General features: G+C 35.5%; 3 protein-coding genes, 1 long non-coding RNA gene and 1 other non-coding gene across 9 annotated transcripts; 1 reads left to right on the top strand and 4 right to left on the bottom strand.

Annotated features, from left to right (window-relative positions):
• Positions 1–2,207: 2,207 nt before the first annotated feature.
• Positions 2,208–8,574, bottom strand: LOC147545991 (E3 ubiquitin-protein ligase RHF2A-like). Of its 5 annotated transcripts, none has more exons than XR_015223045.1 (9): positions 7,643–7,918; positions 7,070–7,210; positions 6,906–6,952; positions 5,755–5,817; positions 5,533–5,641; positions 5,035–5,432; positions 4,821–4,928; positions 3,994–4,720; positions 2,208–3,920 (listed from the first exon to the last, which is right to left on the bottom strand). XR_015223045.1 is itself a non-coding variant. In XM_086632158.1 (9 exons), the coding sequence occupies exons 1-8, from the start codon at positions 7,646–7,648 to the stop codon at positions 4,411–4,413; spliced, it is 1,182 nt and encodes a 393-aa protein (XP_086488284.1). In that variant the 5' UTR covers positions 7,649–8,574; the 3' UTR covers positions 2,208–2,608; positions 4,365–4,410. The 5 variants fall into 5 exon arrangements, 4 of the variants coding, with proteins under 4 accessions (XP_086488284.1, XP_086488285.1, XP_086488286.1 ...); XM_086632158.1 differs by having other exon boundaries at positions 2,208–2,608; positions 4,365–4,720; positions 7,643–8,574; XM_086632159.1 differs by having other exon boundaries at positions 2,208–2,608; positions 4,370–4,720; positions 7,643–8,294.
• A 1,844-nt stretch (positions 8,575–10,418) lies between these two features.
• TRNAE-UUC (transfer RNA glutamic acid (anticodon UUC)) lies at positions 10,419–10,492 on the bottom strand. Its single transcript has one exon. It is a non-coding gene; the product is annotated as a tRNA-Glu (tRNA).
• Positions 10,493–10,644: 152 nt separating this feature from the next.
• On the bottom strand, positions 10,645–11,755 carry LOC147545989 (uncharacterized). Its single transcript, XM_086638050.1, has one exon. The coding sequence runs from the start codon at positions 11,458–11,460 to the stop codon at positions 10,894–10,896; it is 567 nt and encodes a 188-aa protein (XP_086494176.1). The 5' UTR covers positions 11,461–11,755; the 3' UTR covers positions 10,645–10,893.
• Positions 11,756–15,657: 3,902 nt separating this feature from the next.
• On the top strand, positions 15,658–17,041 carry LOC147545988 (uncharacterized). The gene is made up of 2 exons (XR_015224298.1): positions 15,658–16,023; positions 16,209–17,041. It is a non-coding gene; the product is annotated as an uncharacterized LOC147545988 (long non-coding RNA).
• A 1,044-nt stretch (positions 17,042–18,085) lies between these two features.
• On the bottom strand, positions 18,086–24,243 carry LOC147545987 (sucrose-phosphatase 2-like). Its single transcript, XM_086632155.1, has 10 exons — positions 23,398–24,243; positions 21,765–22,047; positions 21,360–21,462; positions 20,981–21,280; positions 20,415–20,516; positions 20,064–20,258; positions 19,683–19,973; positions 19,247–19,433; positions 18,608–18,654; positions 18,086–18,520 (listed from the first exon to the last, which is right to left on the bottom strand). The coding sequence occupies exons 3-10, from the start codon at positions 21,417–21,419 to the stop codon at positions 18,425–18,427; spliced, it is 1,278 nt and encodes a 425-aa protein (XP_086488281.1). The 5' UTR covers positions 21,420–21,462; positions 21,765–22,047; positions 23,398–24,243; the 3' UTR covers positions 18,086–18,424.
• Between the last annotated feature and the right edge of the window lie 763 nt (positions 24,244–25,006).

The following is a 25,006-nucleotide window of genomic DNA, read 5'->3' as shown; positions in this document are numbered from 1 at the left end:
AATTTCATTTTTGGTATACAATGAGAGAAGTAACGGAGACATCTGACGGCGACGTACCTCCTTCGGTAGATGGTCTGTCTCGGTTACTTACGTTAACCCAAGAATGGGATTAGGTGAGAACTTAACCATGGTCACTTGGGTTCCTTTCTTTAGGTTAAGCAATACCCTTTTTACGCTTTTGTCGGTGGGTTTCTCTTTGCTGTGTTGCATCTTTCTATATTCCATTTTCAAAACCATTTCTCTCTCTAGAAATTACTTCCACTCTTGAGATGATTAGTCAATAGACTCAACACTAATTGTACTTGGTAGATTACATTATTGGGAAGAGTTGTGTTTAGTTGTTAATTCCACGTTTAACTCATTACATTATTATTATTATGAGATTTTGATGTACCAACTAAATTACTAGTACTATATTTTTTTAATTGGGGAAGTTTTGGTATAAAAGACTTTTAACTAAAGTTTTCTTCAAATTTTATTACGAGTCTTTCTTAATAATTTATCGTTATAATGTAATTTTCAGCTTTAAAATAAAAATTATCCTTCGAAACACGTATAAAGATATTTTCTGAGTTGTTACTTACGGATTTGTTTTCTTATCTTGCACAACTAGTTTGGAAAAAAAAAATTATATTTTTTTATTAATAAAAATGTATTCCCAAGTTTAATTTGCAATGTCTAGCCTTCTTCACTTCTCTAATAACTCTGTGAGTTACATGACTTATAAACCCTTATTTCTACTTCTATGAGATCGAATTGAGACTTCTTTAATGCAGATTAAATGCATTACCACATGGATTACCAATTCTTGACAAATAACTATCGATTGTAGACCAAATAGTCATGTCACAACCACATTAAATAGAAGCTAACAAGAATTTCATAAATTAAAGTTGTAATTATTGAGAATGGACTTAAAACCACACATAAGTAAGAGTTTGAAAAATATAAAATAGTACATTTTAGTGTACTATCATTTAGTAATCATAGTTAAGGCTAGAGACAAGGATATTTTGGGTGGATCCCCATCTACGCGTCCACCCTCTTTGTGGATCTGTTTTATATGTTTCAAAGATCTTCTAAATCAAAGCATATACTCACCAAATAATGTAAACCAAATACAATGTCTTTTAGAAAGAAAAAAAAAAATGAGATATTTGATTTCCACATTTAATACTCTATCACGGACTCCCAGTGGGTTCTCTTTATTTAGGTCCATAGTTTTATTATCAATTTCTATGCGAGAAAGAAAATGGTTTGTATATTATATGTAATATATGGTGTATATGACAATATGTATATAAATACTTATAAATATATAAATGTGCATTCCTAACTCTTTCCCTCGAGGAAGGGAGCATTAAGTGCAGAATCATTTAGATCCCATGCTGAATTATTCACGTCAGGTGAGAAAGAATTTGCCGACAAACGTTTACCAAGTGCAAATAGAAAAATAAGTTGAAGATTGCAATGTTTATATCGCTACTGTACTGAATTACACATGATTTCCTTGATTGTCTTGGTTAACATGAATCAAGATGAATTCTGACATTTTTAGCCAAGGTTATATGAGTTTTTAGACAATTACTACTTTGGTTGGAACAAGAAACAAGGAAATAATTTTTTTTTTAAATCCACTAGTTTCTATGTTCGTTCTAGGGTTTAGAAGTTATAGGATTGCATAATTTTAGACAAAAGGATCTACATTGAACAAACAATTTAAAATTAGAACTGAATTTCGGTTCTTTGGCTTGCTTAGATTGAAACTTCTAATTCTACCTTTCATATTATTTTCATCATTGTCTTAAACAGATTAGCCCGAACCAGATCTACCAAAACTCAACCCAAATCAATTGTTCGAATGAGTTTGATGTCACGAGCCAAACAAAAGTATAAATTTTGATATTTGATTCATATTGATACAAACCTCAATCAAATTTCATAATTGATTTAGAAAAAAAACGAGCATTACCTAAATATAATGTTAAAATTTTGTGCATATAGTCGGAGACAAGAGAAAGAAGAGAGATCTGTAAAATGCTAGCCATAAGAGTCTAAGTTAAGAGAATGTTTGGCTAATAAGTCCTTCCGACTCTAGTACTAGACCCCCTACTGAGTGATTATCTAAACTTGCATTTAAACATAAGTCAAGAGTGAACTTCCAATGGCAACTAAGGAAGAATAAATGGCTAGTGTTCATAAGATTATTGAGTGAAAAATGTTCATCCATTATATGTAACATTCAACCATACTCAAATGTTAGGGTTTGGACATCTTCCTCTCTATAAACAAATTTACATGTAAGCTTTTCTTATTTTTTCACTGTCAGGAAATGATAGCGATGACGCAACTTTTTTTACCCCGACTTGGATCCGAACAGATGTGGCAACTCATAGGGAATGTTCTCCTTCCCTACATGATCTGTCATATCAGCTCGAAACTAAATTGTCACCAAATCAGGTCTGCCTTTTGTATAATATTCAGAAACAGGCTAAACTCATAGATTCTTCTTTTTCAGAATACTAAAATGACCAATCTTCTCAGAAGGCAATAGCAAGCACGACCTCGTCTCCTCAGCATCAAAGCTCTAAAAAAGAAATTTTCTCATCTGAAGAAATCAATCACCAAGTCATACACGAAGATCTTACTTTCATGGACAAGAACAATATCATAAGTATATAGTAATAATATCATAATAAAAACAACAGAATTCGAGAATAAGACTTGTTGTGCTCTCATCAGTTAGAGGGCATTAGACACATATGGCTTGAGTGGCTTGACACAATTCACCAATGATCATATTGTTATATTTGGAATTACTAACATATGATATTGGCTTTGATCACTTATAATATTAGGAACACTAATAGGAAAGAAAAAGAGGCGTATACATTAAGACTCGATCAGTTTGACAAGTACAATGAGAGTTTATTTGAATGTCTTGACGATGATATAAAGCAAAGATGGTTATGGAAACTGAGTTATGAGGGCCGGTCGTTTGACCATTTCCAAATTGGAAAGAGCAGGACCGAACGGTTGCTTCATCCAAGGTGTGAAATGTGAATCATGTTAAGAGCAACTGGAACAAATCATTATCTGGCAAGTCTTATGTTCAGGTATACTGACAAACTACCTTCTAGATGTACTTTTGCTGCTGTAATATGTGAACGGCAAGAGCAATATGCTTGGGTATAGTGTAAGCTAAGCAGTACGACTCGGCCGAGTCAGCCGAGTGACTCCGGACTCGGCTTGGACTCGGACATACACCAAGCTGAATCTCACCGAGTTCCCGAGTCTAGGGTTAGCCCGAGTGACTTGGGTATGACTCGGTGACTCGAGTATGACTCGGGTCTGACTCGATTATGATTGTTATCCCTTTATTTGTCAAATATGAATGTTGTTCTTGATATTCTAGTTATTTAGTTTTGTACTTTCGTTATTACAATAGAAAATTAGTCTAGAAAGTCTACGAGTTTTTGGTTCTAGTTTTTGGTTCTAGTTAATAGTTATTACTATTAGACTATGAGTCTACTAGAGTGGTTATTTAGTTGTTCCTAACGTTACTGGTAATTTAGTGTTGATTTTGAAGTTTGAACTTAATTATATTATGAATTATCATGTTAATCATATTATATACATAACTTAGTAACTACTTAGTGGTAATAAACATTAGAGAAAAGAAACAGGGAAGCTATGGGCAGCAAACTCATGAAACAGGAAGCTGAAATATTGACTCGGCCTGACTCGGCCGAGTGACTCGGTTGACTCGCCCCCTGACTCGGACTCGGACCTTGGCCAAGCTGAGTCCGAGTTTAAGTCGTACTGCTTAAGTGTAAGTACTTCAATCAACATGAATATTGACATTTTTCACTCTCAAGAACCTTCAGCCTTCGCAAAAGCACTCTTCATTTCCAAAAGTTCTGCTAATGCTGCCGTATGAGTTTCGCCGAGTTTCTCGAATAAGTTTTTCTTTGATCTCTTACTACTCATCACTCTCGCTATTAATCCTACCCATTTCTCAGTACTTTTTGCTCATTGTAATAACAATTCCAAGACTAATGGGAACATTGAATGCATAACTAGGAAAGACAATCTTAAATATATTTGCAAACATTTAGGCGTTTAGCTAGTCTCGTACTATTGACTTGATGTCAGATTCTCAATAAATTTCAAACACTTCAGGAGGTGTAAGTATCCTCACAGAGAGTTGCAGTTCTCTATCTATTGTTATGTTTTTAGGTATAATTTGACATTCTTAGTTCTAGAAAATTGTACTGTACAACATTTTATAAAACAAATTTTGATGAGAAATATGTAGAGGGGCCATTGAACATACTTAAAAGCACAAGGGGTTGATTGATTACCTTACAGGGTGAAAATGCTGAGGGAGTGCTGAGGAATAAGGTACATCTAATTTGAACCCGAACTTGCAGCACAAGAAGCTGAAGGATTGTTTTCATTTAAAGAGTTGCTGGAGGGAGCTTTTGCAGTCTGGGTACCTGGTTCTGAGACCAGATTCCCTTCCTTGTTCTCTGAAACCGAAGCCTCGGATGTTCTATTAGTTTCTCTGGTGTCAAGGCGTTCCATAAGGGATGCTACATTAGCAATTCCAGCATTTAGTTCTGGTTGTACTTGTGAACCAAGATCGGATACGGGAGTGTTCCTAGAAAACAACCGCTCCTTCCACCCTTTGGTACTTTTTGCAATTGACTCTTTGTACCTTCAATACATATACAAATTTAGTTTAAAACTTTAAATACAAAATAAGGAAAAACAGAAAGAACATACCAACAGTGAATCTTCAATTTTGTGATATATACCTCGTTGAGACAGCAGAAAAACGAGATTTTAGAGCTTCTGAAAAAGCTTGGAAGTCTGATGGCCCCGCCTTATCTTCATTTACTGAAGAAGACTGACTCGCAGTATTGCTAGTGAAAAATATGAAGTACGACGTTAATTTTTGCAACAGGTACACTTAAGATAGTAGCGATCGACTATAGAATAGAACTTTATGGCTATATTCTCGATACTTACGAATTATGGGAGGCAGAGACATGTTGATTGGCCAGAAAAACACCGGAGGCAGATGCAGAAGCGAGTCTGGGATCAGACGGTTTAGAAGCATGTAATTGCGGCACCCCTGACGAGGAATCCTCTCTCAAGGCGATGAGAGGGGATGTCGGACTAGCTGTACCAATTGTAGGAACAGTCTCATTCTCCAGATGTTCTTGAGCGGAAGAGCCAGGGACAACAGTAGAAGATGTGTTTGGGTGAGAGGGTAAGACCAAACGTTGTGGAAGACTCTGACCTGTTGACCTATTCCTATTACTGTCTCTTCTAGCAATGCGATGTGCCCTCCCCATCGCAGCAGCAGCAGCCAAGTGTTGCATTATTCTCTCTTCAAGTTCAGCATCATTTGAACCCACAGGTAACTGCATTGAAGTGTTAAATAAGTGGAAGTGTGGAACAGCCCTAATCAGAAAACTTCAAGAAAATAATTTAGCAAGTTATGGAATCAGAAAGTGTACTTACATGCTGTAATTCAAAATCACCGAAAGTAGGATGATGAAATATTGTAGCATTTCGTGGTCGATTAGACCTAACAGATCTTTCTTGTTCCACAGCCTCGAGCAATTCTTGGCTGTTACAAAGTGTATCCCATTATTATAATTTTTTTAAAAAAATTTCGTAGAATTAGCTGCATACTTGCATTTGAACTGAAAAGACAAAAGAAGTAGAAAAAGCCAAATGAACCTGGTGGGATCCTTCAGGCTGATGGATTGCCAACACATGGGACACTGGGAGCTTCTCTGACACCTAAAAGATGAAATATGAAATCAATTATCACGGTTCGTTCCTTCCTTTACCGGCAAGTGTCCTAACTTTAGCAGTTCATCCTTCATTCGGAATAAGCAAAAAATTCTTCCAAGATCTGATTTATTTATAAGAGTAAGCAATACACAAAGAGAAAAGTAATTTCTCAGAGGAACACCCCAACAGCCTTGCTTCTTAGTACTATCCAGTTTCTTGGCATTTGGAATTTGAGTGTCACAAATTCTTCACTTTGAACAAGGCGTTAGTGAAGAGTGGCAAACAACACTACTGACCAATTTCCTGCACTTCAAGTCAAAGCAGGAAGCACGGTTCCAGGCCACATCACTGGCTCACTGCACTGCCAAGGGAATTGCAGGCTGCAAGAGATAGATACTGATGTATGAAAACTAGGATATCCTAGGCTTCGTTTGTATATTGTACTTGAGAAACGTTAGGGCCGTACCAAATCTTTAAAAAAAAAAAATCACATTTCTTGACCTCTAGCTAAGTAATCAACTTAATATCGTGAGCACTTCGACAACAGATGATATTTTTCAAATTAAATATCATCAGCTAAGTTGTATTTGAAACTTGATAAAATTTTGACCTAATTGGTCCTCTTCTTACAATATCTAAATAAATGGTTTCATCGATCATTTTCCAAAGTTTTTATCGAACTTAATGTTTATAAAATTCAAAGGACTCATACGGCCACAATTAAGTACAAAGTTTAACCAAGAAAAACTTAAATCTGAATCTGTAAATTCAATTAAAGAGATATATGGTATTGTATAGATAACCATATCATGATATTAACCTAGAAAAATAATCGAAGTACCATGAAATGCACAGAATGGAACATTTTCTCAACAAACAACTTTATATGGAAGTGTCAGAACTGCAAGAATTCTAGCTCTAAGACAACCTTATTTGGGCGGATAAAAGTAGTAAATACAGTAGTTATTTTGATTGGCCAATTAGCCGATCCTTACCAAATATACATGAATGAATCTATTTAAATTACTTGTCATACCCGCCGCTAGAACTCTAAAAACTCAACTAAATATGATTATAATTTATACAGATCATACCATTCTAGGATGCATTGAAGATGAAATTCATGTTTGCAACTAGTAACCTGCACGATAGACACAAAATCTCTAAGAACCACAAAAATCAATATGGTACGGATTTGTGAAATAAAGACAATGAAAGACACAGCAGCAAAGGGCATGGGTGAATAAGCAGAGCATACTGTAGAGGGATCACTGTCACAAAAATCTTCGAGACATATACTGCAAGCATCATCACAGGCTTCTTGTATTCCCCCTTCGACAAAAGCAGCAGCTGAAGTAAGATGATTCTCAATTATGTGGCTTTCCTCCATAGCTGAAGCCTACCAACCCAAACCAAAAAACAGTAAATAGTTGCAGATGCAGTTTATTCAATCTCTACCCTAGAAAGGTGAAACCTTTCAGAAGAATTCAAATTTTCATTAATCACTAAAACTAGTCTCCTCTATCCAATTCTACCTCATTCATAATTCCATATTGAAAGGAGTTATCTTTGATCACAAAAATTTTCAACGCATTGAGTCAACTCATTAAGATAAACCTTGAACAATTCCAATAGGGAAAAATTACCAAAAAAACACCAGAACTTGTAACAAAGGAAATACAAATAATTCTATCAATTGGGAAGAAAATAGCAAAATCAAACTGATAAAGATAGATCTAAATTCAACCAAACTGTGTAAAAAGATCAGACAAGTAGAAACAATAAACCAAATAATGTTTACGTTCAATCAATGAAAAGAATCGGGTATTACCTCCATAGGAATTACTCAATTGGTCTGTTTACTAGCCTACGAATGAAGAAATCGGACTTGGACTTTGTAGTCGAGGTTCAGATCATGGATCTATGAGCTTCAAAGTAATCGCCGTCAGAGATGATAATTTTAGAGAGAGAATGAAACCCTAGAGAGAGAGAGAGAGTTTTAGGGAGAGAAGGAGACGCGTCTAATCGGAAAATTGATCTGCGGAAGTGTTACAAGTTTAAACACGGCAGAATTCAAGACTTTTATTAGGAGACCTCAACTCATTCTAACTCGTATTCTTGTCCACCTATGATCTCATATTTCGCGATCTACCGAGTTATTTTACTACCACTTCCACTGTTAGAAAGGTGGTATGTTGACTGTTGACTGGTCTTTAAGAATGGTCAAAGGGATCATCTTTGGTTAAGTTACCCATCAATCAGAGCAGTTGAACGTAGAGCACAAGCTTCCATGATTAATGGACCCAATAGTAGAACAATAACTCAAGAAGCTCTGACTCAATTGTGAAATCTTAATATTTGGGGTCCATTCATTAGTAATTGTAGGTTGGTGTTGGAATTGGGTGGGATCAGGTCTGTGCAAACTTATTTTCTCGTCAAGTTGGGTTAGTCAGGTTCTAAAATTTTATTTTCGTTCAAGTTACAGGACAGACTCAGACGAGTAACTTTTTTAATTTTAGTGTTCGAAACATGTCGAAGTCCGTCAAATTTTTCAAACCTATCGAGTATTGGGTGGTTTAGATTCGAATTTATGCTATGCAAAAAGAAGATGATTTTAGGCACTAATCAAGAGAACAAACCTTTAGCCTTTGTCCACATAAACACATAGACCCAGTAATGAACTTATTAATGAAATTTTTAGAAGCTTGCCAATTCTAAAGGAATGTTATCGAAAGGTGTGATCACTTTTTAGGATGTGAGATTAAACCACTTTTATCCATTTTCCATTTATGAAAGGGTGGTAACGAGAGGGTGATGTTGGGAAAATACTAACGAATCAGATTTGTGCGGAGTGTTTGCTAGCACTTCAAATTCCGAACTGACCCATTTATTTCATTAGGCAGGTCGGGACGGACCAGACTATAGATTTCGTGTGTATATGCGTTACAACAGACTCAGGTGTCCGTGGGCGTGGCAGATTTCAGATTCTCTAACTTTTTTACAGCCTTAGTTTTATTTATTTTACTCAGCAGTCCATTGTAGTTCTTTTATGCATTTATGACTAATGAAACTTAATATAATTACAGTGTTCCATACACTTCTTTTCCTTACCTAAATTTCAAGCCAAGACACAAATAATGAGAGTATTATACTAGGTTATATCAAGTGAAACATATTCTGGACTAGTCTACTCCAAAATTAGCAACGGGGACCATTTACTCCGTAACTAATGGTCTCCTTATCTTTAAGCAAAAGGATCTATAAATAAAACTATAGGTGAATAAAGAGGTAGAGTATTTCAACAAAAAAAAAAGAATAAAAAGGTAGAATTCCGTAGAAAAATATTGATGAAGAATGAAAGCTTGTGATTCATGCAAAAATAAAACAAACAAGATTTAAACTTTGGTTGGCCCCCAACTATAGTCCAAATGAATGGACATTCCAAACTTTTTTACTTTTTGAAAAAGAAAGTGTCACATATTGGAAGCTTTTGAGTCAGTATCCCACTTATTTGGTAATATTCTCAACCATATAAACTTTGGTTGTTTCCTATCCCATAGTACTTTGTATTTTATTGGTGACTTAGAGAATCCGAAGTTTTGATATTTGCCAGCTAGTTATTTAAATTGAATTGTTTGGTGGTGGATGAAAAATAATCAACCTATAGCAGGAATATAAGCATGTGCATCAAGAGATCATATAACAATGCAAGGATATTCCACTTTTACAGACCCGGACCATCTTGACTTTATTCGTCGTCTGAAATGATGTTTTTGTTAAATATCCAGATAGAAGATGAACAATTGTCGGAAAGGAACTTGGTTGCTGACTGCCAACAGATCCGGAGAGAAACTCTTGTTCATCTTTTTAGAAGGGTTGTGCTTGTAAAAAGTGGGTTTTGTCTGGTTATCTTATCTAGAGTTGAGTTTGGTATCAACGAGAGGCTACCTTTACAACTAGGCCTGCTATTCGAAACCCAACTAAAATGGTACAAGTTTGGTTAGGCTAGGTAGTAACGAAAGGGTCCACCTAATAACTAGTCCCGCTATCCTAAGCCCAACCAAAATTATTCAAGATAAGGTTGGGCTTGCTATATAATTGAAAGGCTCCCCTTACAACTAGGCCCGGTATCCTAACCCCAACCAAAATTGTACAAAATTACGAACCCACGGGCCTTTTACGCAACCTGTCGTGGTACACTCCATTAACGGACAGCTATAGGCGCCCGGTTATTTCAATAGCTACACCTATTGAACTTTCCATCACTGGTAGTCAAGTTGTCCGTCAATCAACTAGTACTACATCTTTCCGTTCCGTCGCCAGTTGATTCCGAGGAAGAATAGGGTTCTATGAAGTATATATATCGATAGTTTATCGGACTCCTCCGCGAGTCTACTCCATAGTTTTGGTACCGATTAAAGGGGTAGTTTGTTGTGTTACGAATGGAACGATAACTTCATCATGTATACCAAACTAAACTAGAATCACAAACAATCCTCCCTAATAGAAAAGACTTCAATTTGGATTACAAATTCTGCTGTCAAACGAAAAATAGATCCATAATAATCTCTCTCAAAACGAAAAAGAAAAGAAAAATGAAAAAAGAATTCCATTGCCGGGATTTGAACCCGGGTCGCCTGGGTGAAAGCCAGGTATCCTAACCGGGCTGGACTACAATGGATTGATGATTTACATCAAATTTTAATTTACTCGTACAAACTAACTGAGCAGACGCTAACTCAAGCTTCTTCTTTGCTTCGACGTCAAACTCTTAGAGCATAAAACAATACTATCATTTACAAATATTCATGGAGAAGATTCAATCACAAAATATACACAACCCAAACCACCACCCACCATATATTAAAAGAAAAAAAAAATTTAAACATATAACAAAAGGGTATAGCAAGAAGAAAAAACATAAAAATTACACCAAATAAACACATGTTTTGAAGATCAAAATGAACTTCTATTAAAATTTCAGTATCCCCCCTCCCAAAAGTACAGACAAATTGAATATTTTCTTTTACATATATGATATATATATAAATACCTTTTTCACCATTGATGATCATAATTCAATTACTCTGTATCTCTCTGTGAAGGACTTCTCCAAAACCCAGTTCTATAAAACTTATCCCACATCTCATTCTCCATTTCTTTCATCTCTTTTGATGTTAAAGATTCAGATTTTTCACCTTCAATTACTAATTCTTCTTCATTAACACAAACTGGGTGTATTTGAATTTCAGTATCATCACACCCACACTTACATTTTCTTCTTTGGGTTAACATTCCTTTCTTCTTCAACCTCTTGATTTTCTTGTTCTTCAATGCTTTTTTGCATAGGCCTGCCGGAACTTTGTAAACAGCAAGGACTAAGAAGTTCATTATACCACAAGGGCAGCAACAGAATACGGCAGCGCATTCGGCGGTTGTTCCTCCGGCTACCTCTGCAAACCGTTTGCTACCTCCTGGTGATCGGCTTCCGACTATACGGATACTTCCTTCCGGAGATTGGTTACCCAAATGCATGCTTCCGCCGGGTGATTGGTTTCCGGTTAAACGGAGGCTGGAGGATGACTGGTTTGGTAAGAATTGTTGGCGGCGAATTGTTGACGAGGGGCGGGACACAACTTGTCGAGTCATGTTATTATAGAGTTACGAGTTTGACTCAGTTTACAAACAAAAAGGATCGATCTAACAAAATTGAGGGAAAAATAATATGATCGACAAAAATGAACTTAGATTTGAAAAAGTTAGGGTTTTTTTTGTTTTCCCTCTTCGGTGATAAGAGATGATCAGGAAATGAGCATCTTTATCAATTGCTTTCTCTCTCTGGAAGCTAGGGTTTTCAAAATCGACTAGAGAGAGAGAGAGAGAGGGTCGGTGAGAGCCCCTTCCGCCATTCAATTCTGGTCCTTTTTCTCTTATTGTGTTCAGAAGCTGTCGGATATCTATTCCCGTCTCTTTCTCTTCCCTGAACTCGTTACTAATCACACAAAATAAACCGTAATAAGTTGAGATTGAATCGGAATAGATAGAGAATCAAGTCAAATATAGTTTGGTGGCCGTGACTGTTTTTTTCCATATTACGGGTCAGTGGTCGGGTCGAAGTGTCGAACCGATTTATTCGGCCCATATATCCTGAAAGTCGGATAATCGGGTTATGAGGTTGGAGATTAGACCCGAATAGTATAATTATTGGGGTGGGGGGTGAAACTGGAGATGAAGTACAGAGGAAATAACAGGGTGGGAAGACATGATTAATTTATGTTATGAGAGGTCGCCATCTTTGACCGATGAAAAACAGTCACCTGATGATAGTGACCCTACATTATCCTAATTTGCAGATGCACCGCGTTCTCCTCCCTTAAAAAGAAGAAGAGGCCGTCACCCAAGAGAAATTCCACCTTATCTTTCTTCTATGCTTATTGTAATCTTTTTGTTAGATTAGGTTATTTCAATTCAACATAAGTTAGTGCGAAAAGTTCGTAATTGATGTCCTATCCCTAAAATCACCAAGTTCTACTTTTTTACAACAAAAGTTTACAATCTGCCTGTTGAGACTCCTACTTGAACCGCATGTGATAGAAATTAGAGTTTCTCTCTTCACGTGACTGAACATGTGAGAGGTGAGAGAAACATGTTCTCTCTCACATGTGGTTCAAGTGGAAGTCACAGGAAGCGGATTGAGTATACTTTTTAATTTTTTAATTGTAACTAGTCCATTTATTAATTATGGGTGAAGTTTTTTTTTTTAAGCCCATAACACTTCATTGTCATTTGACTTCACAAATTTACTTGTTTTGTTCAGGTCTACAATTATTCTTGTTTTCACCTTCAAACTCACTGTTTGTTCCACTACTCTGTGTCTATGTTACTAGTATTTACCTAACTGACTCTTACCCATTTGCAAAAAAAAAATCTTTTACCCATGAAACACGGTCTACAAAGGTTTAATAATACATTTCTTGTGAGAGCAACGCGCATGTATGTTCCAAAAACAATGAACCATCTACAAAAAAGAAAGCAATGAAACCATGGGTAAACTCAATTTTAGAGTCTGTTTGACACATGGGTGAACGATTGGATGTGAAAACCAAATATTTCTTGTGGGAAAGAAAATCAACATTTTCAAATGTGAAATCAAAGCTTAAGTGTTTGGTTGGAGTGTAGGAAAACAAGAGGAGTGCCTTTAGAATTTTACGTACTATTAAACTCTAGTAGGTGCCTTTGGAATTTCGGCTTCTCTTCAGAGTTGAAAATCTATGATGGTCGAAGAGTAGGGTTACAAATTATGATCGAGTCTATTGAAAATCTATGAACATGCAAGTTATCACTATTTCATGTCTTTTTGAATTGAAATCCAGATTCTTCAAAATAGAAATCCAAAAACTTCAAGAGAGAGGAAGAAAGAGAGATACACGATCTGGGTATGCTTTATATTCTTTGAGTTTGGGTATTATTTGTATTCTTTGTTAAAATATAAAAGAAAAACTTCAAATCTATGAGTCTGTATATTCTTTGTAGATGTTTTTTGCTAATCCATAAATATGGTATTCTTTATTAATGGTTTTTGTTGATCCATGAATCTAGGTATTCTTTGTTAGTGGATTTTGTTAATATATGAACCTATGTTTCTTTAACAAGAGAAGAGAGAGAGGGGGAAACAAATATGTCTACAAAAAGACTAAAAAGAGGGAGAAAAAAATGAGATAGGATTTTACGCAAATACCTTTACAAGAGGAGAGAGCGCGCAAAATTTGATAATAGTGAGTAAGAAATGGGTTTTCCTAAGTAAAAAGTGGTAAAATAAATTGGACAATTTTACACTTTCTTTTCTCATTAGAAAACGACTTTCACACCTAAAATGTGTAACCAAACAGTGGAAATTTGTTTTTCTTACGATAATCAATTTTCTAACTTGATTTTCTGACGTATCAAAAAGACCCTTTACGAGGGGTAAACTAAGGGGGGGGGGGGGGGGTAGTGGTTGGGGACATTGGGGGACATTTTCATGTCCCCCAATGTCCGTGTTATTGGTTGGGGACATTTGAAATGTCCCCAAATGTCCGTGTTATTGGTTGGGGACATTTCAAATGTCTCTAAATGTCTGTGTTATTGGTTGGAGACATTTCAAATGTCCCCAAATGTCTGTGTTATTCGTTCGGGACACGAAATTAGGGACATTTCAAGACAAATTGTTTTTGGGGACATTTGGAGACATTTTAGTGTAAATTTGGAGAGCTTTTGGAGATAAAATGTCTCTCAAAATATGGAAGACACTTGGGGACATTTGAGTAAGGAAGATAATAAAAATAATTATTACCAAATCATATTATAATAATATTATCTTATTATTATATTACTACATTATTGTATTATTATTATTATTATTATTATATTATTATTATTATTATTATATATTTGAGTAAGGAAGGTAATAAAAATAATTATTATTATCAAATCATATTATTATTACATTATATTATATTATATTATATTATATTATATTATATTATATTATATTATATTATATTATATTATATTATATTATATTATTATATTATATTATATTATTATTATATTATATTATATTATTATTATATTAATATTTAACAATATTAAATAATAAATATTTACCAATTGTCCATCAATGTCCACAGATATCTACAGATGTCTACGAAAGTCGAAAAAATATATATTTGGAAATATTAATTAATTTTTTGTATTTCATTATTGTATTATTATTATTATTATTATTACTATTATTATTCTTATTATTATTATTATTATTATTATTATTATTATATTATTGTTATTATTATTATTATTATATATTTGAGTAAGGAAGGTAATAAAAAATTATTATTATCAAATCATATTATGATAATATTATATTATATTATATTATATTATATTATATTATATTATATTATATTATATTATTAATATTTAACTATATTAAATAATAAATATTTACCAATTATCCATCAATGTCCACAGATATCTACAAATGTCTACAAAAGTCGAAAAATATATATTTGGAAATATTAATTAATTTTTTTTATTTCATATGGTAAGACGGTAATAATATTAAAAATAATAAATATCAACTAAATATCTATCAATGTCCACAGATATTCACGGATGTCTACGAAAGTCGAAAAATATATTTTCAAAGTAGTAGGGCAAATTTATTTCGTATGATTAGACAATAATGATTACATTAAAATAATAAATGTCTACCAACCGCCATCAATGTCCTCAGATATCCACAGATGTCCACAAAAGTCGAAAAATATATTATTGAAACATGAGTACAAATATATTATTTCATATGGTTTGACAATAATGATAATATTAAAATAATAAATGTCTACCAATTATCCTTCAATGATGAGATAATAATAATAATAATATCCACTACACATTTTGTCCATGGATTCAATATGTTGAAATGTCCCCAGGACATTTTGTCCATGAACCAAATGTCTTGAAATGTCTCTGAGACATTTTGTCTATGAATCAAATGTCCTGAAATGTCCATAAAGACATTTTGTCTACGAACAAATGTCCCGAAATGTCTTGAAATGTCTCTGGAACATTTTGTCTCTGAGTGTCCTCCAATGTCCTGAACCACTACCCCCCTTAAGTATAGTATCAGTTGAGATCTTATCCAATGCACGTGTCTTAGAGGCAATCAAAAGTCTCACACGTGTAACTGTAACTGGCTTGAGTAATACGTGGCAGACCCAATGTCAAACTTCCCAGCTGGCAAATAAAGCCTTATCTATACCTTACACGTGTGTAAATCTAGCAAATCAACACGGCAAACACCCACTTCGTTATTATTACTACCCACTCTATGTTCTTTCTTTCATGGAGAGATTCAGATAGAAGAACTTTTCTCCACATCCCTGGTTTCTCTGTAAACCTACTTTTTCTCTTTCCCTCTCTGTGAGCTAAGCCTAAGCCTAGAAGGAATGGGACTTCGAATCATATATTCATTTGTATTTCTTTCATTCTCATGTGCTTGTTTCAAGCTTCTCCATCTCATGCTTCAACCCGTCTTTCGTTACACTACCATCAACACCACCTGATTGGATCATTGGGTTGCTGATGATGATCACAAACCCCAAAATACGGGAGAAAGTACAGTTACAGATCTAGGGTTTCCGGACAAGTAGGAGGAAGTCTGAAAAAAATGTAGATCTCAATTTTTTCTGTTATTTGTGATCATAATTAAGTAGATGTTTGTGTGTTTGTTGTTGTAAACTGAATACTTATTTGTTAAAGAAATTACAGGTTGTGTGACTTGAGAATTGTTTCGATCCGGTTTTATGATTATATTCACGTCTTTGTGTTGATTGATTTTTTTTTTTTTTTTGTAGTGAAATAGGGTATTTGTGGATTAATTTGATGGTTGGTTGGTTAGTAAGTGACGTGAACGCATGAGTGTGGGATTTCGTAGATGGGTGGTTAATTGATGATCTCTTTTGATTAAATGCACGGATCCGTTTGACGTCCTACTAGATAAGGTCACAGTTGCAATTAGATCGGATTTCTTTGGTGTTCTTTCTCTTACAGTAAGAATCCAAAATGAGAAATTTTATTCATCTTTTCATTTTTGGTCTGTCTTCAAACCCTCCGCTGATGTGAAAACATATCACTCGAGTGTGGAGCAATTGGAGAGAGAACGGTGAAAAAATATACTCCAGTGATATGTCGCCACAAAAATTGATCTAAATTAGGTTTCCTATACAGGGCTCGCTCGGTTGTGGAATATTTTGTGTTTGTTTGAAGCCAAACCAATCAACGGTTCTGTTCGACTAAATCATCAGTTTGGCTAAATCATTGGTCAGGACCGAGCGAATAAACAGTTTGGCTAAATCATTGGTCAGGACCGAGCGAATAAACTTTCAAATGGCTTCGTTCAGCTCAGTTTGGTTTCGTATAGTTTCATCAGTTCAGCTTCGTTAAGCCAAACCAAATCGAGATCGGTTGATCAATTTTTCTGCCGTTGATTTGGCCAAGTTCGACGTAGTTGGTCACCCCTATTCGTATATAAGAATTGTTGTTGTTAGAGTCGAGATTGTGATTTATTTCTGTCTTAATTAAGATAAAGTGGAATACTTCTCTGATTTACAGAGAGTTAGACGATATGTGGGTACTGACTATCAATATTCCTTGTTGTGGTGAGATTATATTATGTTTCTTTAAGACATTTTACACTCCTTCAGCAGTACCAACAATTAGGTTGCAAGTCTTTCCGGTAAAAAATATTACATTTTTTAGGGTTGAGATGGAACATTACAGTTCTGAAAGCGAGCGGACCTTCCAAAGTAATACAAGCTGCGATTGATGCAACTTGGTCTTCTAGAAGCCAAAATGCTTATGAACTCATTTGGAGACTTCTTAGTTCAAGTTCTAGACTCAACTAGAATATCTTTTAGATCAAATTTTTTCTGAGACACGCTTGAAATACTGAATTCATAAGAGAAGAAGATAATGAATTGAATGATTTTATGTGCTGATTTGGGTTCATCCTTTGGGTTTTAGGGTCGCAACTCTTGAAAAAAAAAGCGATTTATAAGCCGGGGGAACGTGATTCATTGGATTCGTCCATAACATTACCATACAAACAAGCCAAATGGCAGTTAGATGAGGAGGTAACATGATCCCACATTTTGCTCAGCGCGGGCGCGATGCAGGTCATCGGATCCTCGCGGATCTGACAATCTTGGTGGCATCCTACCAAGATTCCGAAGGATCTAAGGCACGACTGTCTGATCTTAATTAATTCCACATGTTGAATGCGAGCCATCCAAATATGCAGGTGTTCACTTCGCCCAATGGCTTTCAAACAAATTTATCTTTTTTGCCGTTTAGTCTCTAGTCTAACCAATATTTGTTCACATTCACCTGGGCTCGGGTTTGATTGATTTCTAGCTCTAAATTTAAGAGTTCAAGAGGCGAACACAATGACACTCCCCATTTCTGAGTCGACGAGTCAGATCGAGCCAAAATCGACTTCAATTCCAACAAGTATGCATTAGAAATCACATCTGATTGAGAATAGTCTATTCTCAAGAGGAAAATCAATTGTAGAATTAAAAGGGTTTAAATCAATCCCTAGAAAGTTACAAGTGAATAATATTTGGCCGCATCAGAGATGGCAAAAATTAATCTAATATTGCATACTTGTAAAATGCTAGTGAATGAAATCCTACGTGGATTCTCATGATTATAGCAAAACTTGATGCAAATGTAGCCAACCCAATGCTTCTGGCAAATTTTCATTATTTTTTTGAGATCGGACTCCAAGAATCATTACATTTCAGTGACATCTTGGGGCTATTTTAGGAGGCTTGAAAGTCCATCTACTTATACATTTACTTTATTTATTGCCTAAATTACATAGGATAAATTTTGATGACAAACTGTTTTCACCGAGATACGATCCTACGACCTCATGGGCTTAAGAGGGAATGTCCAACACCACTGGGTGTTGGACAAATCATCATTATACTATGCACTTAAAATATCACCAATGGGGGATTTAACTAAATGGGCTATTCTGAGCCTGTTTTATTATTAAAGACTTCATCTATAGGACCCAAGAAGTTGGGTCGTCGGTTGCTTCAACCCCATCTACCCATGTCTGATGCATATGCAACCACAGATAACCATCTGATGCAGAATCCTGTGGAAGCCGAAAATTAAAACCATTTCAGATTTTGAAGTTCATCCATTATCAAATTTAAAAGCAGAGAAAGATATTCAGTCTTACCTTTGAGCTAAGCAAAACTGTGGCCACACAACATTTACGACCTTCATCTGTGGCACGAGAAAGTAAATCAATTAGAAATTCACTAGAATAAAGCAACCCATATCCTAAACTAGGTAACAGAATCAACATACTTCATCAAACTAACATTGTCCTTTGAATCATTTACGACATTTTAATTGGTTTTGCTAACTAAGTTCTATCGATACTGCCACAATTGAAGCTTTTGCTAATTCGAGTACAAGTTGGGTTTCCGTTTGCGAACTTTCTTTTCTAATATTATTGTAGAAACTTCCTCTGGGTTTCTTGATTCTCTTACCTTATACCAAGAACTTAATTAGTATGAAGTATGGGGAGGGAATCTGATGTATATATATGCACAGATCGGGAGGCAACAACAACAACCATATTAATCCTTTTTAACTATGACTCGAGATTCTGATTTAAAGACTTAGGCATAAGTGAAGAAAAGATATAGATCATGTTGTTCAGAAAGAGGCCGCAGAAATACGTATATACTCAAAACAGATGGTACAATTTAATATATAGACGTTAGTACAGCCATGGTTTGATGAAACATAATTAGATGTTTAATTAAAACAAATATGTCTAGATATGAACGAGGATAAACTAGAATCTTACCACATGACTCCCACTTGTCAAACTTCACTAACCATGTGCCAGAGCCAATTGGGGCAGAGGTAACGCGATCCACCCATATCCGGAACTGTTTTCCTTGTTTGTCTCCGTAACAGTTTCTCATGGCGTCTACACAGGCATGAAGTGGCCGCTCCTGTCCGGACGGATGGACAAAGACTCCAGATTGGTACTGCCAAAATAGATTAAGAGCTTAATAGTTGCTAGCTGGCTAAAACACAAAGGAAAACAACCAAAGGCTTTTGTATGACCAGAAGTCTTTATCACATTTACTAGATGAAATATGGGTTGTCTAAAAAATTATGGATACTTTTACCAACATTTGATCAATGTGAATCTATTGGATTCAAGTCGAGCTAACAAATATTCTTAACAAAATCAGAAAGAGAAGTGTTAAAAGCAGAAACTAGTATTGACATACGAGGACTGCTTTCAAGTTCTGAATATACTCCTCAGAGTTTTCAACTTCTGCACGTCTCCATCGCTCGTAGAACAAGTAGAACTTCACTACCTCATAACCTGGTTGGACATTCTTTAGGTCACATTTTGAGAAGTCCATTCTATCTCTTGGTGATAAATTTGGTCCTAGCTTAAAATGACCAATTGCTTCTATAATTCCAGCAGCACACCTCTCGGTAGCATGGATTATATTAGGGTTGTTCTTGCCATGTTCGGCATGCCACTCCAAGAGTTCCTCCTGGGCATTGCTGACCTGCATCTCGAATAAACAGTTAAGTCAAGTGACGGAAAACTTACACTTGCATTTACTGGAGACCTAAATCAAGGTTGTGAGACTACTAACCATGACACCATATACATCCGGAACAGTGAAAAGTTCAGTGTCGTTGCCAGAATCACCACAGACTAGAGTATTTCTGGGTTGTTTTCCGTCTTTCTTAAATTTCTTAAGCAAATATTCAAGAGCTTGTCCTTTTCCACCACCTTTTGGTAGAACATCCAGAGCTTCACCTCCACTGAAAATTAGTTTTACGTCCAACTGGATCAAAGAAAGAAGAGAAAAGAAGATAAGAATTTAAAGAGCAACAGAGACATCAACTCGGTAATATAACAAACAAAGATTTAGCTAGCTGTTCTTATGAAATGAATATGATAGAACGAATTTTTTCGGTTCGTTCCAGGAGTTTAAGCTTACCCCACGTTTACCAAGAAGCTCAGAGAGTTCCTTCATCACTCCATGGGCCTTATCCTTCTCTATAGAGAAGCTAACCTTGAAACGCCGTTGACTTATCTCTGACTGCAGTGAAGTTAATAATAATTACAAGCAAGGTTAAAAAATACGTTTTTACGCCACAAGGTGGTTTGCTCTCACAAGGCGAGGCGATGCCTCGAGGCGTAAAATACGAAATTTTTTGCTAAAGACAATGACATCAATTATGTAGAAACATAGCAAAACAAGTTTTTCTACTGTACTACCATAGTATGAAGTCTGAAGTGTTGAGAAACAACTCAAAAATAACAGTGAAACGTTTACTACCATAGCATAACAAGTCCCCTTAGCCTAAAATGAGTCTGCCTTTTTCATGGCCTAAAATATGTCTGTTTTTTTCATGGCCTAAAACACTGATAACAAGTTCACAAGTAAATACGGATTCCAAATAAAATTTCAAGAAACAAAAAGACACCGTCTCGATATGATAAAACATGTCAGTTTCTTCCAACAAGAAAATTACCAAGATTAAACAAGATAATGAGAAAAACCTGAGGAATCAGTTGAGGAAACTTGGATGTTTCTTCTAAAACGACGTCTCTATCCCAATTTTGATTCAGAATTTGTTCAAAATCGTAGTCCGGTATCATCGATTCACCATATGCTATCTCTGTTCCTACAGACATTATAGTTATATCTGGGGTTAATAGTGGTTTCTTTTTCCTCAATTGCTTGTAAGCCGCAGGTGGTCGTCCAGTTGAGAAAATTAACAAAGAATCGTGATTGTAATTCGATTCCCATAAGGCATTGAACTTAAGCAATGAGATTTCTTCTTGAGCATGATGATCAACCTACAAATAAAAACTAGGGTTTAGAATGTCATAATTTCAAACATACCATGAAATCTAGAAAAGTGACAGCAAGCCCTACCAATGTTAAATCAAGGTCTGAAACTATCATAAGATTAGCAGGACCATCAAGTCTATCCATTAGCACTTAGTCTTATTCGATATCGAAAGCTTCCAACTCCTCTCTGAAAAGTCAATAATTATGGACATCTTAATGAGACAAAGAATTGATTCATCTTGTTCTTTTGTCCCCAAAAAACTAGACAGATTGAACTTACAAAAATGGGTTTGAAGGAAATTTCATCAAAAAATTCATAGGGTAAGAAGCAAAATTGAAGAACTCAAATTAAGGGTAAAACACATAAACATGGATTAAATATGAAACTATTTGGAGTTGTTTAACTGATGATGACTAAATTACAGATCAGTTTATTTGAAATTGTATGAGAAATGTTTACAATAAAACAAGTTACAAATCAGAGGTTACCTGATAGAAATCAAAAGAATTCTAACTCAAGAGTTTCGAAGTTGGAAGATCAGATCTCTGCTCTCACTCTGTATCTTTATAAGTGAAAGCAAAAGCTAGGTTGACTCTTTGGAGTCGTTGGAGACGGTTTAATGGTCTTAGTCATCAATCTCGACCGTTCAATTTTTTTTTTGTTGACAGATCGACCGTTCAATTTGATCCTATATTTGTTTCAAAAAACAATTTGATCTGACATTAATTTTAGGGAAAATGTTTCCTTGCACGCTCTTGTGCACACTGTGCACTAGGGGTGGGAACCGGGCGGGTATGGACGCCCATGGGCACTTGAAGCATCGGGCTGGGCGGGTCGGGCACAAAACTTCAATGGCTATTAGGGTAAGCGGGTTAATCGGGCGGACAATTTTGAAATTTGCCTTGTCCATTACCCGCCCAAGCCCATTAAGAAGCTCGGGTAATTCGGGTATGGGCGGGCGGGTAGCGGGTAATCTCATGACTTGAAAAAATTCACTTTTTCTTCTCCTTTTATAAAATCTCCAAACACCTTTCCTGATTCTAAAGAGACAATGTGAGATTAAAACTAGACATTATTTGTATTGTTCCTTTTAGGAATTTAATCTCACATCGAAAACTAATGAAGAATTCTCATGAGATATAATAAAACTTATCCCACTCTTTGTTCCCTCAAAGCCAAAGACTACTTCAGTATTCACCAAGGAATTCTCTTGGGCCACTGGAAATGCATTGGGTTCGTGTGATTGCCCATAAACATATTGTTTACCATCTCAACTAAGCCTAGCAACATGGACGGTTGGGTTTCATCAACCAATAAAGTTGATGTAATTTGGTTGGTTATCATTGGGTGAGTTTAAGTGGGTGCGAGCATGGGCGGGTGCGCGGGTAGAGGTTTTAACCCATACCCGCCCACCAAAATTTGGCGGGCTGGGCGGGTTGTGCCCGAGATGGGCGCGGGCGTCCATGGTCCTCGTTGGGCTCGGGTGCCCGTGGGCGGGTTCGGGCTTATGGGCAAAATTCCCACCCCTACTGTGCACTAGGGATGTCAACCGCGCGGGTTTGGGACGGTTCATCCCCTTCCCAACCCCGTCCCGTTAGACGGGTTTTACCATAACCGTCCCAATAATTAATCGGGATGGATATTCAATTACCATAACTGTCCCAATAAAAAATTGCTAAACCATTACCGCCCCGTCCTGCCCCGTTTAATATAAAACGAGTGGGGTCGAGTCGGCTTCAAAGTATTTTGTTTCACAAAAGTTATTTTAGTTTGAAGTAACATAACAATTGTTAACAATATTTTGTAAGGCTTTGAGTTTATCAGCCATAAACACCACAACTACTTAAATAATATAAAACCTAAAATAATTAAATTACTAATATAAGATTAAAATTTTAAAACCATAACCTTAAATAAAACATATATTTAATATATAATATACTAATCGGTTCGAAGCGACGTTTACTATCTAATACCAAACCCGCCCCGAATCTGATTAGTTTTTTTTAACTTCATACCAAACTCGAACCGTTTAATTAACGGGACGGTAAAACCCGTCCCATGGAACGGGTTTGGGAAAAAACCCGCCAGTTCGGACAAAATTGCCACCCTAGTATGCACTGCCTGTCCCGTGTCGCTAATAGGACAAGGGTTATTTTCGTCTTTCACACCAATGAAAATTGTGAAAATACGAAAGTCCCTTTGTCCTATTCAATGTGATGTTCAAGGATGTATTAGTATCGTTGTTATATCTTCCTTTGAATGGTAATATTGGAACTCTGATTTCTCTGGTAAGAGATTTACATGTGATTATTCAACAAAGGTGAACTTCACATCTCAAAGTCGATTCTTGAGCCAGTTTGCAATCTCAGAAGGGGTTGTCGTTTTTGGATGTTATGAACCTCAAGACTCGGTTCTTGGTCGGAAGACTTAGTCAACCCATCTTTTTCTCCACTTTAAGAGAGATAATAAATATATTAATTGTCCCCTACATATTATTTCCCATGTTCTTATACCTTTGTCGGACAAGAGGTATGTCGCAAATCTTACAAACGAAGTACCATACAAGTACATATAGCTTACCTTTCAACAAAAAAAAAGTACATATAGCTTACTATAACGAATGTATTAGGATGAAATTAACAGAAAGTTTAGAACACATGATCAAGAAGTAAAATAAAAGGAGACATTGGATCTAGAAATGATATATATTTTCCCTTTACTCTACTTCCAAGTTCCAAATCCAAGGGCTTCCTCTACTTAACTTATTGAACACGTACATATTTTTGTACTTCATCCTTGAACAATTGTGACGAGGTGAGGATAAGTCCAGCAGGGGCGACCTGAGAACACATAAATACACCATTGTTAGAACCACTAAAACAAAGTTTGGTATATCTCATGTATTCTAAGATCGACCCTGATGAGCCTCCTTCACCTATTCTTCTTCTTGAATCACTTTGATTTGGGATGCAAAATGAACCAATCTTATTTATTCCTGTCACGAAATGTACTTCAAAATTATTGTAGTACATCAATGTACTATAAGGAAATCAGTTAGGAAGATAAGTGGAGTACAAGGTTTGTAGTACTACTTTATTTGCTTTAGTACATTCATGGATATATGGTACTACACTAGATATTTTGATTTTTAGAAAACTCTCTACAAAATTCATTTTTGGTTAAGTTCTTGGGAACACTGTTAATGATTTCTTTGATCCAATTTTAAACAAAAATTCTTTGAGCATTTTCTATTAACACCCAACTAATGAAATCTTCAATGAAACTAATGGATTATTTTGGAGAAGGGTTGGTAAATGAACCTTCCATATGTTTTGAGGGAAAAAGTGTCACCAAATGAAGTTATTTAGGACTAGTCATATATTAGCAATTATTTTATCCTTTCATCACCCACAATATTTCCCTAATTAAGAAGTGTGTATAATTAATCATTCTTATGCACAAGTTGACAAACGACTAAAGTGAATTGGGTCAACTAAATTGATACCATTATGTTGCATGATCAAATTCAAATATAAATTAGTTTAGTTGACTTGACTCAACTATAGTCATTCATATACTAAATAAATGATACTGTAGTTTGAATATTCGGAAAATATTCTAACATAGTTAACTGAGAATAACATTAGAAAATTACGACTGACCAAGACTAAAAAGAAAAAGACTACTCAAAAAGATAATAAAAAATAGATACTTAAGAAAAGAAAAC

Source organism: Eschscholzia californica, unplaced genomic scaffold, assembly GCF_041429995.1.
Source record: "Eschscholzia californica isolate CP2 unplaced genomic scaffold, dmEscCali1.0.p SCAF_4, whole genome shotgun sequence".
NCBI lineage: Eukaryota > Viridiplantae > Streptophyta > Magnoliopsida > Ranunculales > Papaveraceae > Eschscholzia > Eschscholzia californica.
The sequence above is the reverse complement of the archived record's forward strand: the minus strand, read 5'-3'. Positions and strand labels throughout refer to the sequence as shown.